The sequence below is a fragment of the Lissotriton vulgaris genome, chromosome 3_1 (assembly GCF_964263255.1).
Source record: "Lissotriton vulgaris chromosome 3_1, aLisVul1.2, whole genome shotgun sequence".
Taxonomy (NCBI): Eukaryota; Metazoa; Chordata; class Amphibia; order Caudata; family Salamandridae; genus Lissotriton; species Lissotriton vulgaris.
This window is the reverse complement of record NC_141689.1, coordinates 533,463,121-533,480,380: the sequence shown is the minus strand read 5'-3', so window position 1 is coordinate 533,480,380 and position 17,260 is coordinate 533,463,121. Positions and strand designations below refer to the sequence as shown.

The window sequence follows — 17,260 nt, the reverse complement described above, 5'->3', positions numbered from 1 at the left end:
AGTGAGCACGGGACCCACGTCTGGACATACCCTTCCCACATAGGGTGAACAGCAAAACACACAAGATGATGGACGGAATGTTGCACAGTGGCAAAACATTCACCCCCAGTCACAGATAGCCTTGACCCTGTGCCTCTTGGGAACAGTCCAGCCCGAACTTGCAAGTCATGTCTTCCCTGGACCGGAATCAAGTATCCTAGGACTGGTTTCTGGCTATCAGCTGTCTTCAGCTATCCTGATAGCCAGAAACCGGTCCTAGGATGCTACTGTGTGGAGTTGCAGCAATCCCGAGCGCAGTCTCTAGATGGCGAAATAATGCAAGGAATCTGAATCCAGAAAAATATTCACACTTCAAAATTGCCACAGGCAAGTAACCTTTTCCATTTTTTAGCGAAACAATTTGGAGATTTGCATGTTGCCTTTGTCTTGCTCCTGCGTTGTGCGATCTGTAATTCTACTTTGACACATACAGACATTCAAGCTCTATGTTCTTTTTAATACCTTTAACTACTAATCCTCCACCAACTCCGTTTAAGTAACTAGTCTCCCGACCTGCAATGTCACTTCGCGCTCATCAGCTCCTCTCTGAAGAGAGGGGTGACTTGTGTTTTTCTTAAGCCAAAACGTCTGGGGGCCAAAACCTTTGGTGAAAAAAATGAGAACACCGAGAGATAGAAGGAATAACATTAGAATGTGAATAGGAAAATATTAGTGTATGGGTCGCAAAAAAGCTGAAGGTGTAGGTAGGTTTTAAAACTCGTGTGAGCGAAAGAGATGCACCTAGGTTTGGATGGGGAAACATCATGCAAGGATGATGGGAATCGTGTAAGCATGACAAATAGAAGAAAAGATAAGATGAATGTTTAATTTAAAGGGTGGTCCTCCATAATTGAATCTGGAACTTAGAAGAGTTTACTTGAATTTTCAGAAAAGAGTAGTGTAGGATAATTGAACATTTTCTGGGAAATGACACCTGCAAGCTGCCTCAGTGGTTTGCATCGCTCAAAACAATTTACCACAAGAAAATCCGATCTACCAACAGCATTCTTATGATAGACTTGAACAATTAGGTTGGGGTCCAAAAATTCTTTAGAATCCTACTGTTCCTGTTTGTGCAAGGCCTCGCCTTTCACAGCTATACATCTGCAATATGTTTGCCTGTGATGTCTGGCAGTCAAAGCAGGTATCAATATGAGCAATGTGTTACTCTTTTTAAAAAGAGGAATTCAACATGACATGAGTCTGAGCTGTCAAAACATTGCAGTTAGCAAGGTTTCAAAAGTAATGCCGATTCAAGAATGAGATTTCCAAGTGCTGTTTAATTTATTGACCACCCGCTTCGTGTTTGGGCTCTTTTATGGGACAGTAGGTTTTCCTCGCATTCTAAAACAGCCTTATTGTATTTTGAGGGCTGAATCCTAATAGAATATAAGTGTATAACATTTAGACAAGTTAAAACTTCCAAAGGATACAATGTATGTCTACAAGAATCTATTAGCCAGCTGTTCCCCCATATGGAAACTAGCCATAGCAGGTTATTAAGTTTCAGGTTGCCATTTAGTTGCATAAATGCATATGCAGCCACAAAACTGTCTAATTGTTGTCTGGCATCTGCTTTACTCTGCAAGCCTAAAATTTCTGGAATGCCAGAAATGCTAGGCCACACCCCTTAAGGATGTAGGGATGGAAACGCAAGCAATCCCTGTACCAATGTTTCACTTGTTATGCCTCAACAACAATGTGCAAATTAAGTGGCTATTGATAATGATCCAGGCGTGCCTATGGCACTTAGGGTGACTCACAGTGAGCAAAGAAACCTTGGAATAAAACTTAGAGTAAGGTCAGTGGTTATAAGTAATTTGATCTTAGTCACCTTACATTTCCGGTGTGTTTAAACAGGTCTAAAGTATCTTTATATCCGAATGAGTTGTGTCACTTTTCTAACGACTTCCCAGCACCTTCATGCGTTAAAGCAGTTCTTGATAAGGTGGATCGGGAGGCCTTCCCCTGTGCCACTCATCCTCGCCTCAGGAGAGATTAGTGATACTTAGCTCGTTTTACTTTAATCCACCCCACTCCATAACGGGTTAGTGGGTTTATAGAGCTCCAGGTCTAGTTTTCTTTGTACAGGTGGTTCATGTTATTGTTGTTGTCTTTGGAAAGAGGACTAACAGTCCTAATATATCACTTTAGTCCCTGTCTGAAACAAACCATTGTGATCTAAACTAGTATGAAGGGGCACTATAGAAGCACACAGTGAGTCTATGGATTTGAGTTCCATACAACAGCATCATTTTGTTAGTAACACACCTGCGTGAAGTGCAAAACCTGCGAGTGCAGGGATGCTTGGTTTTAGACCCCCCTGTACTTTGAAGGAGAGATCTCATTTATTTTTAATCTAGATGGAGGATCTTCTATGCAAAATGTGATCCAATTGTATTTGTTATCACCAACTCTGCCTGTCCGTCAAGATAATCTGTAAGTCCATAACCTCATATAACAAGCATTTGCAATGCAATAGGTCTCGCATTAATTAAGTTTGAGCTATTGGCATTGCTAAATATTGCAACACCAATTGCAACAAAAGTCTATAAATTGTAGGCCAAAAAATGTGTATTTATTTTTGTAGCAATGGTGGCTTGCTGCGCTTTAGATTAATATGTTTAAAAGTAAAGTGCGCCATACTGCGATTGCCACAATAGTTAATTGTGGATGCGTTAACAATTGATGTGTGCACTGATGGCTGGTGGTGTGTGTGCCTGTAGAAATTGTGCACTGATGGCTGATGGTGTGTATGCCTGTTGGAAGTGTGCACTGCCGGCTGATGGTGTGTGTGCCAGGTGGAAGCGTGCACTGACAGCTGGTGGTGTGTGCCTGGTAAAAGCGTGCACTGACGGCTGGTGGTGTGTTTGTGCCTGGTGAAAGCATGCACTGACGGCTGGTGGTGTGTGTGTGGGCCTGGTGATGTGTGTGGGTCTGGTGGAAACGTGCACTGACGGCTGGTGGTGTGTCTGTGTGCCTGGTGAAAGCGTGCACTGACGTCTGGTGGTGTGTGCCAGTGCAAGCGTGCACTGACGGCTGGTGGTGTTTGGGCCCGGTGAAAGAGTGCACTGGCGGCTGGTGGTGTTTGTGCCTGGTGAAAGCGTGCACTGACTGTGTGTGTGGTTGTGTGTGTGGTTATGTGTGGGTGGTTGTGTGTGGGTGGTTGTGTGTGTGGTTGTATGGGTGGTTGTGGTTGTATGTGTGTGTGGTTGTATGTGTGTGCTTGTGGGTGTGTGTGTGCTTGTGGGTGTGTGTGGTTGTGTGCTGGTGGTTGTGCATGTGGTAGTGTGTGGTGGGTGTGTGTGTGGTGTGGTTGTGTTTGTGTGTGGGTGTGTGTGTGGTTGAGTGTGTGTGTGGTGGTGGGAGTGTGTGGTGGTGGGAGTGTGTGGTGGTGGTGGGTGTACTTTGAAGGAGAGATCTCTTTTTTTAATCTAGATGGAGGATCTTCTATGCAAAATGTGATCCAATTGTATTTATCATCAACACTGCTTGCCCGTCAAGATAATCTGTAAGCCAGGAAATTGGGCTACTCCATAACCTCATATAACAAGCATTTGCAATGCAATAGGTCTCGCATTAATTAAGTTTGAGCTATTGGCATTGCTAAATATTGCAACACCAATTGCAACAAAAGTCTATAAATTGTAGGCCAAAAAATGTGTATTGATTTTTGTAGCAATGGTGGCCTGCGCTTTAGATGAATATGTTTAAAAGTAAAGTGCGCCATACTAAGATTGCTACAATAGTTAATTGTGGATGCGTTAACAATTGATGTGTGCACTGATGGCTGGTGGTGTGTCTGCCTGTAGAAATTGTGCGCTGATGGTGTGTATGCCTGGTGGAAGTCTGCACTGCCGGCTGATTGTGTGTGTGCCAGGTGGAAGCATGCACTGACAGCTGGTGGTGTGTGCCTGGTAAAAGCATGCACTGACGGCTGGTGGTGTGTCAGTGCCTGGTGAAAGCATGCACTGATGGCTGGCGGTGTGTGTGGGCCTGGTGATGTGTGTGGGCCTGGTGAAAGCGTGCACTGACGGCTGGTGGTGTGTGCCAGTGCAAGCGTGCACTGACGGCTGGTGGTGTTTGTGCCCAGTGAAAGAGTGTACGGATGAGTGATGGTGTCTGTGCCTGTTGAAAGTGTGCACCGACTGTGTGTGTGGGTGGTTGTGTGTGTGGGTGGTTGTGTGTGTGTGGGTGGTTGTGTGTGTGTGGGTGGTTGTGTGTGTGTGGGTGGTTGTGTGTGTGGGTGGTTGTGTGTGTGGTTGTATGTGTGGTTGTGTGTATGTGTGGTTGTGTGTATGTGGTTGTGGTTGGGTGGTTGTGTGTGTGGTTGTGTGTGTGGTTGTGTCCTGGTGGTTGTGCGTGTGATTTTGCATGTGGTGTTGTGTGTGTTCTGTTTGTGTGTGGTGGGAGTGTGTGTGGTGGGAGTGTGTGTGGTGGGAGTGTGTGTGGTGGTGGGAGTGTGTGTGGTGGGAGTGTGTGTGGTGGTGGGCGTGTGTGGTGGTGGGCGTGTGTGGTGGTGGGCGTGTGTGGTGGTGGGCGTGTGTGGTGGTGGGAGGGTGTGGTGGTGGGAGGGTGCGGGGCGTGTGTGGTGGTGTGGTGGTGGGAGGGTGTGGTGGTGGGAGGGTGTGGTGGTGGGAGGGTGTGGTGGTGGGAGGGTGTGGTGGTGGGAGGGTGTGGTGGTGGTGTGGGTGTGGTTGTGGGTGTGGTTGTGTGTGTGGTGGTGTGGGTGTGGTTGTGTGTGTGGCTCTGTGTGGTGCAAGGGCACATGCATTGGTGCGAGCCAGCGCTAGGAGGCAGCAGAAATGCACAATATCTTTGTAGATGTGCCAACATTTCTCTGTTTCACGCAGCGCAGCAACTTTGCTTGTGGCCTTGCGTTGTGTGTAATGTTAGTAAATATGCCCCAAAATGTATTAGATGTGTGCATGTAAGTTAGTAAAATGTTTACTACCTTAAAAATGTATGGTTTTACTACAAATGTACGTAAGTGAGCTTTTGGGTGTCAGGGTTGCCCCTGCGTTTGTGCCTAGGGTCTGTGCTCGAGAGGATGAAACAAAGCTGTCCGACCGCGTTGAGCGCTAGATTGCAGTATTCCCGAGACGCTAGTGTACAAAGCTTTTGGCCAAAATGTCTAAATGAACTGAGTGCCGTATTTACGACGTCACACATATTAACCCGCAGTCGCTCCAATGAATAGAACATAGGGATCGTTTCCTCTCAGGGCAGTATACAGATGTTTTCATTTATCTACTATGCTTAGTGCCTGAAAACTTCCCTGGCAATGTAAGATATATCGACGCGCAGATCTCATCACGGCGAATGGAATGGTTTACTACGAGTCTGAACAATAACTTGTCTTTTATAGCGCTGCATACAGCCGTTCGGAGCGCTATTCCGTTTGAGCTGCAAACATCGCGTTAATATTTCCATATTTAAAAGCAAGTCATTTACGGAAGTCGGCAGAGAGAGTGGATGATACTGGCATTCGAACCCACGACCGTCAAGCCCATGATCGGAATACAACGGGGACACGTGTAATTTTCTGAACCCTTTTGCCAACTGTAAAACACTTCGTATTACGTTCTTGTTACGTAGGATTTGCATCTTCCAATAAGAGGCCGTTATTTACGTCTAGTTGCGATTTCCACTGATTCTTTTGCAGACTAAACACGCAATAGTGTTACACGGAAGCGCTAAGATTTCTGAGCGCTTTAGAAACAAGCAGCGGCACGCGCCCCTCTCCCTTTACCCCGCTTACCCCTCGTCCTGCTGGTTTTTGCTGGCGTTTGTTTGATCCCTCCGCAAATTTATCGACGGAGGCCCCGCCAAAGGGGGCGGCGGTGTTATTTGCGTAACTGACCATTTCTCTCATGGTGGCCGAGGCAGGAAGGAGCCAAGGGCCCCGGTCAATCGCGAATGGGGTAAAAGCGGAAGGAGCTGCGGTGTCCACGTGTCTGAGATGGGTAAATGCGTTGGTCGGGTCCTGTAGGGGGGAGGGGGTTAGCGGGGGGGTCTTGGTGCGCTCGCATGTGTGTGTGTGTGCGCGCGCGCGCGTGTGTGTATGTGTGCGGCAGCGGGGGGGTGTCTCTGTATGTGTGCGTGCGTGTATGTGCGCTCGTGTGTGTGGCTGTGTGTGTTGGAGCTTCCCAGGAGATGTGCATGCTCGCCCGTTCCGATCCGATTCTTGAAGATGCGCGTGGCCATCTCTTGTCTCCTGGGAAGCTGTGCCGGTGACTATAGGTCTCTTGCGAGATAGCGCTTTCGGGCTGTAATCGCCTCGAGACCTAAAAATGCTGTCTTGTGGGCCTGCTCAAAAATGGATACAGTGTGTGGGCAAGCCATGCATGGAATATTTTTCCCTCGACATTTTGAAAGTTTTATCTTTTAGCTTCTTAATTCTTTATATTATTCTCTTCCGTTGAAAGGCAGGGTTACTATGTGTAGACTAAAAAGTAAGTTATGTGTGTTTTGATATTTCATAAATGCGCATGCCTTTTTGATTATTCCCCAACGTCTTCCCCAATCCTAGCTAAAGAGTATCAGTAGTTACACACTAATACATTATTGCGTGATTTTCCATCTGGTAGGAATTCTCCTTGCTCAAATTACACATTTTGAAAATGTGTAGGAAATCTACAACTGACTTTATTTCCTTGATTAATCTCACGTTAATTTCTGACTTTTCACTTGACTTTAGACCTTATATAAATGAGTCCTTCTGCATAGGCATTGTAGCTAGACTTACTTGTGACCCACCATCAATGAAGACGGAAAGGTGTGTTTTCCTAACTGGCACTGTAGAGCTATACATATAGAGCTAGCTTGGTGCTTTTTTAGAGGGGCTTCCCGGAGAATCCGTTGCACATAATTAGAGCCTATTTGAGGCACGACCATCTAATGAAATGGAAAGGCAAGGCAAATCAAACGAGTGAGCAATGTTTTTGTGTTTCAAAATTCTATAACCTTGTGCCTGTAGAGATACATGCATGTGAGTCTATTAAAAATGCTTCTACCCCAGAATGTAGTTAAGCAGTTGTTCTCTTTCTCTTATGCAGTGGTACTTTTGACCGAATAACCTGCTAGATATTGTAGGTGCATTTATAAAATGGTATGTCAGGTTCAAAAACTTAACATAAAGTGTAGATTCTGGATAATCCTGTTAAATGTTGTACAGCAGAGAATACAGAAGGAGGGATGGCACCATGTCAAGCTATTAATGGAAAGTCTACACTGGCTCCCAGTAGCCAAACGCTGTGCATTTAAGCTGGGGTGTATCAACTTTAAAGCTCTCTATGGCAACAGCCCAGCATTTATATCCTCTCGGATTCACCGCTATGTCCCCTCTCGGAATCTCAGGTTCGCTCATCGGAGTTATTTGGTCATCCCGTCCTTTAAACGTAAGAAACATGGGGGACTAAGATTTGTGGTCTTGGCTCCTCACTTCTGGAACTCTCCCTGTGGAAATTAAATCATTGACCTCCTACAAGCAGTTTAGGATCAGGAAACAGTTAAAGACTTGGCTGTTCCGCCAGGCTTATGACTGAACCCCACACTGTTGCAGCAATCCCTGGACTCCAGCGCCATGAAACCGTTTGGTGTACGTGCGCTTTACAAACTTATTTTTTGGTCTCAAATATTTTTATTGGATTATTTCAAGGATACAAGACAAAAGGATGCAATGTGGGTACACTCAGGGTGCAGGTGTACATACATCTGAACAAGTCGAGATTAGAAATGTTGATAACATAGCAAAACAAACGATGAGCAACTTGGCAGTTAGAATAGGTATTATTAGCACGTTCAGATGAGTCAGAGTATTATACAAGCACCCTAATTATTAACACAAGGCTATGAGAAGGGGAAGGTCAGGAAAGAGAGAGAAGTAGCAGATACGGAGAAGAAGATAAAGATAAGAGGAAGAAGAAGAGTAAGGGGAAGAGTAGTAAGAAGAAGAAGAGAGTGCACCACGTCCTAGTGACTAGAAAACACGATGTCCCAACCCGTCTTGGGGCCACTAAGCAGAGTGTGTATGGTCAGGATCCTGGGCCATTCACGGAGGTTTATGAGCGCTGAAGTAGTTATCAAGTGTGTTCCATATCTTCCTGCGTGCCGGGCGCCAAGGTGACTGTTGTAGAGTAATGTTGTCTGCCCCTTTACAAACTTTTTTAACATAACAGGGATTACTTGTTGGCATATGTGCATTAGAGCCAATTATCTTGCATTAAAGTTCTCACTCTTGACATTTGTACATTTTACTTGATTTATTGAGGTTGATATTTCGTTCAGAGATGCCTGTGGGGAGAGAGGTTGAGTAAATAAGGCAGTTTAATTTTTGTGGCATAATTAAAGAAAATAGGCTTCATCGCCCAGGAAGAAGCCTGTGCCTCCGTTAAATCTAAAACCTCTTCGGTAGCTGATTAAATTCCATATTATTTCTACGTTGTTCAGCCCTTTAATTAGGTAATACAGAAATGTTTGAGTTGACAGTCTTGGTTTTCCCCCTTTTGAGCATTTGTAGTTTCTATTGTGTACAGCTTATTTTAGGTGCTTTTAAGTAGAATGTAATATGAACAATTTCTGATATTTTTGTTTTGAAAACCTTAGGTGATTTATGGCCCAGTTCAGATCACAAATGGTATGTCTTGATTAATAGAATCTTTATCTGTTTCCATTTGTGAGTGCATATGAAGCAGTATCACATGGAATCTGCCAGTGCTTTGGATTTTCCATAGCATTACATTGTGTGTAAGGGTGGGTACATCAGTCTTCCCAGAGGTGTGATAAGGCATTGGCCATTGTTGAATGTAGCAAACACCCACATATTTATAACTCTGGATGTTCACAAACAATCAGAGCTTTTTTCAACCCAAAATGCACACCTTAACGTAATAGCTAACAGCCTGATAAAAACATAAATTGGGTATGAAAAATCTGCAAAAATATTCCTAGTGAAAAATACCCTCATGTTGTGAGGCACAATTTTTGCCACAATTACTCTTGCAGGCTGTCCACAAGATTTTGTATAGAATGAATAGTCATGTAAAAGTAGGTTTTGCTTACAGTTCCATTTGTACTCTTGTGGATCTCTGTAAATACTCTGTTAGAAATCTACCTAAACTGTCGTTCGTTTTTGTTTATTTTTAAACTTGTGTGCATTCAGTATCAGTTTCTTTTGTTCTGGCTGTAGAAAAATTACAGCAATTCTTTTTAACTGAGACACAAAATGCAAAAGAAAATGATTTGCTCTTCTTCCTCAGGCACGCCGTGGAGCCCAGATTTGCCCCAGTTCTAATCCATGTTGCAGAGCTGCTTGTTGGTAAGCGTTGAAACTTTGTGTGAAACTGAGCTGATTTTTAGGTGACACCATTAAGCAAGTATTTTTTAGGTCTCGCCTGTCGATGCGCATGCGCATCGAGCAAGGCGAGAGTATTGCGAGTTATCCACACTTTATCTGCACTGCAAGGAATCGTGGCGATTCCTTGCAGTGCCCGTGACTTTTAAGGTCAATGCGCATGCGCATTAAGCTTATGCGCATGCGCATTGACCTTAAAAGTCACGGGCGCGTGCATGTCCCCTCTCCGCCCCCTCCCCCGTTCCGCCCCCTCCCCTGTTCCGCCCCCTCCCCTTCCCGCCGTGTCGCATTTCTCCTCCCCCCTCCCCTCTCTTCCCTCCGGCTTGTTTGTTGATTTGACCCGCTCCGCCCCCTCCCCGCCGTGTCGCATTTCTCCTCCCCCCTCCCCTCTCTTCCCTCCGGCTTGTTGGAGCTGTGTACACACTCATTTCCTTCTGTCCACGTTTGATTCCATTTCGAAACAGCACATTTACACATACAAAGCATCTTATTTAAGCAGTCCCCTGGCACACATTTCCATATCTTCTGCTTGTGAGCAACGTTCTTGTTTGTTTATTTTATCCTTTTCCCATCTCTACCCGGTCGGAATCTCTTCCTCCTCTTCTCTCCTTCTGGAAGGGCCTCTCCGATGCCTTTCTCTTCTCTCTGTCTCGCCTCTTACCTACCCCGCTCGTCTCTACCGTTCTCGCCTGTGTCTCACACTCTCTCTCTCACACACACACACACGCACACACACACAGACTCTCCCTCTCTCTCGCTGCCTGTTTGCATGAACAATCCTTATTCCCCGAGCATGCTCCGTCTATTTATAGCGGGCTCCTCCCCCGGTTCTATTTCAGTCTTGCTGGGCCTTGCAGGCTGGTTGTTTGGCAGTAGCAGGGAGAGCCCTGGATGCCGGCCTCTACGTGCTTGTCTGGCGGTGAAGCCCCTGTTCGGTGGGGGCCCTCGCAGTGCCGCCTAAGGATGGCTCTTTGATATCCCCCCCCCCTCCCGCCCCGCCATCATGCCACACACACATCCCAGGCCTTCGCCAGTGGGAGGGACGATGCCCATCTAGATCCACCCACGGTGTCGCAGGATCTTGCCGTGGCAGTGACTTAGTGTCTGTCTGCACACAGCTGGACTACGCACCAGGGCAGCGCAGTCATGTCCCACCTTGTCTCTATCTCTTACTCGTGCTTCATGTGTCTTCCCCTCTTTTCTGTGTCTCCTACCTTTTCCTTTCCATTGTCTTTCTCTGTTTGCCGCCTTCTTAGCCTCTTTCTCGTCATTGTTCTCTTTGTCCTTTATTCCTGTTCTCTGTGTCGTGGTGCGTGCAGACGTGATCCCCGAGTGGATAGGAAGGTAAGACGAAACACACCCCCTGACTGATACAACGTGCAGGCATTGCGTGAAATACACTGACATCCTGATGTTTCGTTCTAACTTTGTATTGTGGCCTGCAAGACGCGCTCGTGTGGGATCCTTTGCTGTGACTACACTGAAGCGCGTGTCCTTTTCATCTCTCATCCTCCTATGCTCACCTCACATGCCCCCCTCTGCTGCCCTCTGTGGTTCACTCTTGTGCCCTTCTCCCCATGCTTACTGTTCTGTCATGAGCTTTTCTCCCCTACACCGTGCTGCTATCACTCCTCACACTCTGCCTTCTTCCTTTCATCATGTGCTTCTCTTGCCGCCCCTGTGTTGCCCCCCACCCCTGTGTTAGTCTACCTTGTGCACTGATTTCATCACCAGCTCTCCCCTCTCGGCCCCCTCCCCTGCCCGCCGTGTCGCAATTCTCCTCCCCCCTCCCCGCTGCTTGGGCCTCCACCTCGGTTGGGAGCTTGACATCCCCCACTCCCAGCACGTCGTGCTTGTACTTGCTCACAAACTGCTCCATTTGCTTCACCTCGCCGGGGGACAACTCGTGGCATTTCGAGGGGTCCTAGTCGTGAGCTGGCAGCTGCTTCGCCAACTGTTTCTTCCTGTACTGCACGCCACCCGAGCAGGCCACCGGCAAGAGGGTGAAGGTGGAAAGTGCTCACAAGCCAGCGATGTTAAATGAATTACGTCAATTGTATTACATTACTGCAGTATAGTGCTTTCCAATCCTTTGAACGGCCAAAGTGTGTAATAAGCCAGCAGACTGCAACAAAGTGTGTTCTAGTACAAAATAACAAACAGCCACTGAAATTCAAGAGGTCTACGACTTGAGCGTGTTTCTATTAACGGAAATACAGAAATGTCATTCCCACACTCCAAATGCAGAAAGAGTACAGCAGAGTGACCTAACCGCACCTCAACATTAAAAACACAAATTCATTCATTCTCGCTCTCTCTCTCTCTCATATATTCACTCTCATTCTCTCTCTCCCTCCCTCTCTCCTTAAAGCTCTAGCCCGACCTAATACTTCGGGGACAACACTGTTATCCTGGGCTATCAGTTTAACTCCAGAAGGTTAAATTTGCTCGGTAGACCTGCAAAAAAACTGTGTGCTTACAAACAGGACACATCTCAGTATTTAGAAGGCTGCTGATTTTATTTTAAGCCAGCATTTAAGGTGTATTCAGAGCATGGGGAAAAATTCAAAGCCAAATCCACGCAACGCCACTCACTCACCCACGCAACGCCACTCACCCACGCAACGCCACTCACCCACGCAACGCCACTCACCCACGCAACGCCACTCACCCACGCAACGCCACTCATCCACGCAACGCCACTCACCCACGCAACGCCACTCACCCACGCAACGCCACTCACCCACGCAACGCCACTCACCCACGCAACGCCACTCACCCACGCAACGCCACTCACCCACGCAACGCCACTCACCCACGCAACGCCACTCACCCACGCAACCCCACTCACCCACGCAACCCCACTCACCCACGCAACCCCACTCATCCACGCAACCCCACTCATCCACGCAACCCCACTCATCCACGCAACCCCACTCATCCACGCAACCCCACTCATCCACGCAACGCCACTCATCCACGCAACGCCACTCATCCACGCAACGCCACTCATCCACGCAACGCCACTCATCCACGCAACGCCACTCATCCACGCAACGCCACTCATCCACGCAACGCCACTCATCCACGCAACGCCACTCACCCACGCAAGCCGCCACTCACCCACGCAAGCCGCCACTCACCCACGCAAGCCGCCACTCACCCACGCAAGCCGCCACTCACCCACGCAAGCCGCCACTCACCCACGCAAGCCGCCACTCACCCACACTGTGCAGTGCACAATAGGTCTCAACACCTCACCATCACTAACACTCAACACCTCACCCTCACTAACTCTCAATACCACAATCACCCTTCCCCTCACTCACCCTCAATACCTCGCCCACACTAACACTAAAACACTCAATCGCCCTCACTCTTACTCTCACTCACACTCTACACCTCAGCCTCACGCTCAATAACGCACCCTCAACACCTTACCCTAACACCCTCAACACATCACCCCCTCAACATCACTCGCCATCACCCTTAAACACTCACCCTCAACACCTCACACCCTCACCCTCAAATCCTCACCCTCAACACCTCAACTTCACTCACTCTCAACACCTCACCCTCACTCACTCACCCTCAACACCTCACCCTCACTCACTCACACTCAATCACCCTCAACACCTCACCCTCAACACCTCACCCTCAACACCTCACCCTCAACACCTCACCCTCAACACCTCACCCTCAACACCTCACCCTCAACACCTCACCCTCAACACCTCACCCTCAACACCTCACCCTCAACACCTCACCCTCAACACCTCACCCTCAACACCTCACCCTCAACGCCTCACCCTCAACACCTCATCCACCCTCACCCTCAGTTACCCTAAACATCAATCACCCTCAACTCCTCACTCACCCTCAGCACCTCACTCACCCTCAACACCTGACTCACCATCACTCACACTCAGTCACCCTCACTCACCCTCACTCACCCTCACTCACCCTCAACCCCTCACTCACACTCACTCATCCTCACTCATCCTCAACACCTCACCCTCACCCTCATCCACCCTCAACACCTCACCCTAACTCACAATAACACTCTCTCACCCTCACCCTCACTCACTCTCACTCAAACTCACCCTCAACACCTCACTCACCCTCAACACCTCACTCACACTCAACTTCTCACTCACCCCCACCCTCACTCACCCTCAACACCTCACCCTCACACAGTGCAATAGGTCTCGCAGGATTTTTAGTTAAAGCTTTTACATTTGCTTTTTGCTTTTTTGATTTGTAAATCTTTTGCATTGCCTACAAAAAAATAAAATGCTAAAGATTTACAACAAAAAATATATAAACAATTCTAAAAGCACTAACTCTAATGCTGCGAGACCTATTGCATTTCTAATGCTTGTTTCTTGTGGGGGGCTTTCTAAATTGACTACTGCCCCTAGAAGATGTTTCCTCCAGGTAAAAAACGATGTGCCTAGCATATGCTTCTGTAGATACACATGCTCTGCATTATCCTGTCATATAGTGTTGGGCTCAGATGTCTGCAAGTTGTTTTCATTTGTAGAAAATCTTTCGAGTAACGAGATGCACTTATACTCCTATCTTAGTTAGCAAAGAGCATGGTACCCGACTCATTGTTGCTTTGTTTTTTTCCGTTATTGGGTTCGGGCATGTGCTACCAGGGGTGTGAGTTTCAATGCTTTTGCACATTTCCACTCAGGCCCAGGTTGTGTATTGAACAGACACCATTCCTTCCCTACCAATATTTTCTCAATTTCCATGCCAAATATCCATGGTCTGATCACCATGAGGTTTGTCACTTCTTCCGCTCCCCTGACCACAATGACACCAAGTGCCAGGCCTGCCTCACCTTTCGCTTGAAGACCCTCAATTATTGACAGAGAAATTTGTGCCAATAAGAAGATTCAGCAACAAGCCTACGACAACATCCCCAACATCTTCAGAGAACAGGACCCGCTCGACTTAGAGGATGAGGACACAGGCCCTTTGGACATCCCACTCCATCAATCACCGTCTAGCCCAGAGGCTCTATTCTCCAATGGCTCACACCAGCAGAAAGAATAACAATAGTTTCTCCTTACCTCGACAATCTCTGGCTCTTCAAGACCTCCACAAGGGTTGTAAGTATGGTTGGCACTTGGAAGCAACTAAACCTCCTAAGGGGCATTCGGCAGAGGCAGAGCACTGCCCCTAAGAGCGGGGGTGGTCTGGTATCCAGCCCTCTGACCACCAGGCAGTCTTCAAAACCTCTGCTGTCTTCAGCCTCTGATTGGCACAGACTAAAGCCTTTGGAGCCTGCACTGCTCGACCTAGACCATGTTCGACTGTCAAGCCCCAAAATCACCCATAAGCCTCAAACACCTTCAAAATCAAAGCCACTTTTGATGCTGTCACACTGATGCCAACCACAGTCTCAAGCCTCCATCAACTCCGAAGCCGCCATTGTTGCTGAAGCCAATGTTGTCACCAAGGATTTCTTTGATGACTGTCTCTGACGAGTCAGAGCAATGTATCCTACAGAGTCTGCAGTAGAAGTTAGATGCAAAGCAAAAACTACTTTTAATCCACCCCCAAAGGGGGAATATCTCATCAAAGCTCCCTCTAGCAATACCTTCTGAGACTTACCATTTGAGGAACTGTTTGCTTTGGAGTCTAAGTCTAAGAAATGCATGAAAAGGAGCACCAGCCCTTTCCCCTATGTTGCACCTCCTCCACCTCCTAAGTCACCACCTTCAACAGAGTCCCCTCCATCCCCGGCCCTCGAAATCAGACAACAGCTGTTGGGGGAGGTGGGGGACTGCAGATTTCTTCCCCGCTGGCAGGATATCACATCAGACAAGTGGGTGATAGTGCTTCACCACCGCTTCTGCCTAAACCTCATACCTATGGCTACATCCTCTCCGAAGACTTTCATATGGTAACACTGCGGGATTGCATCCCTCTGCTTCAACAAGGCAATTCGCCTAGTTTCATATCCCCATCTATCCCGCCCCCTGGTGCTACCTCATCTTCTTATTAAGTGACCAGTTCTATCAATTCAAGGTACTCCATAATGGTCTTCACAAACTGCCTAGCGGTAGTAGTTGCCCACCTGGGAGGGGGTGGCGGCATTTAGGTTGTGCCCTACCTTGATGATTGAGTGAACGAGAGCGCAGGCAAGCACCAGTGCTTAGTAGATACCCAGGCTACCACCTCACTTCTACACAGCCTCGGGTTCACAATAAATGCCACCAAATCCCACCTACAACCCCTTCAAGTCCAGCCCTTATTAGGGGTGGTATTAAACTCAGTTACAGGTAAAGGCTATCCCATGTGACAGAAGGTATTAGCCTTCCAGCAGTTCTTACCGCCTTTTCAGCCAAATAGTCCACTCTGAGTCAGATCTTTTATACACCTACGGGGCATGATAGCTTCCTGCATCACCATAGTACACCTGACCTGTCTCCACATGTGCAGGCTGAATAGTCCTAAGCGAATGGTCAATGGGAAGATCTACTGTTAGTAATAGTCAGAGCCCATCACTCTCTACAGTGGTGAATCAGCCACAGTTTATTGTCTTCCTAAACCCTATTCAACAAGTCACCATCACCATGGACGTCTCTAAAACCGGCTAGGAGCACATCCAGATCACAAGTCATGTGGGCTCCATATTACCAGGGACACCACATTAACTACCTTGAGCTTCTGGCCATACATCTCACCCTCAAACCCTTCATTCTGGTCATTCAGGTGAAAGTAGTACCAATCAAATAGACAACATGACAACTTATAGAAGAAGATGCTGTAGTATTGTCTTTAGACGCCAAAATGGCGTTTGACTCCATAGAATGGCTGTATCTCTTTGAAGTGCTTCAGTGCCTGGGGTTTGGCCCAAAATGTATGAATTGGATTAAGCTGCTTTATACGGACCTAAAGGGCTAGGTCAGGGTCAACAACCGACTGTCCAGGACATTTTCACTAGGAAGGGGTACAAGACAGGTTTGTCCCCTGGCCCCCCTGATTTTTTCACTAATATTGGAACCACTGGCCTCATGGGTGGAAAAGATCCACTGCCTAGAGGTTGAAGTGGGCAGAAGGACAGGAGGATAGGATATCCCTCAACGCCAATGATATCCTGCTAAATCGGTGTACAGAATCTTAAATATCTTTACGAATTTCGGCAGGTATTCCGGTTACTTGATTAACTGGTCTAAATCTTTGCGATCCTGGGACCGATCCCAAAACGCGCCCCAGGTTGGGAGGTAGAGATAGCTACTGAAGGATTTCGCTACCTTTGGATCTATATAACTCCGGATCCTCAGATTTTGTATGGTAGAAACCTGGCAGTCCCTCAGGAGAGATTGTGTAATGACGTCAAGCATTGGAGGTCACTGCCCCTTTCCTTACTAGGCCGAGCTGCCCTTTTTAAGATGCTTGCTCTCCCCAGTTTCCTATATATCCTCCAGAATCGCCCATATAAGGTCCCCGATTCCTATTTCAAGAACATAGAAAATGAGACTCAAACCCTACTATTGGTCGGGAAGGCACCCCGAATAGCATTAAATAAATTAACGAACAGTTGGTACAATGGAGGCATTGCACTCCCGGATATGAAACTATATTATTGGGGTTCTGAGCTGATAGTAGTGAATCACTGGATTTATTGTTCCCCGTTGGATCCGGCATATCTGCTGGATAAATATTAAATGGGCAGGGAGGGCTACTTAGGAGCCCTCTACTCGAGTACGGAAAGGTCAATACCTGGGCCAACAGCCCACACGGTAGAGATCTGGTGACAAGCTAATGGCCGTCTAAGCTTGTTAGACGTACTGACGCAGGCCACTCCATTATGGTCTACTCAAAAGCTGGGATTACTCTATCATCAAC

General features: G+C 47.4%; 1 protein-coding gene across 3 annotated transcripts in view; it reads left to right on the top strand.

Moving 5' to 3' along the window:
- The window catches only part of UTP15 (UTP15 small subunit processome component), a 226,069-nt gene that overhangs the window by 197,967 nt on the left and 10,842 nt on the right, over window positions 1-17,260 (top strand). For all 3 annotated transcript variants that reach the window (XM_086960791.1, XM_086960792.1, XM_086960790.1), the window contains exon 12: window positions 9,300-9,358. In XM_086960791.1, the coding sequence (XP_086816917.1) occupies window positions 9,300-9,358 (59 nt within the window). The remainder of the gene's footprint in view (window positions 1-9,299; window positions 9,359-17,260) is intronic.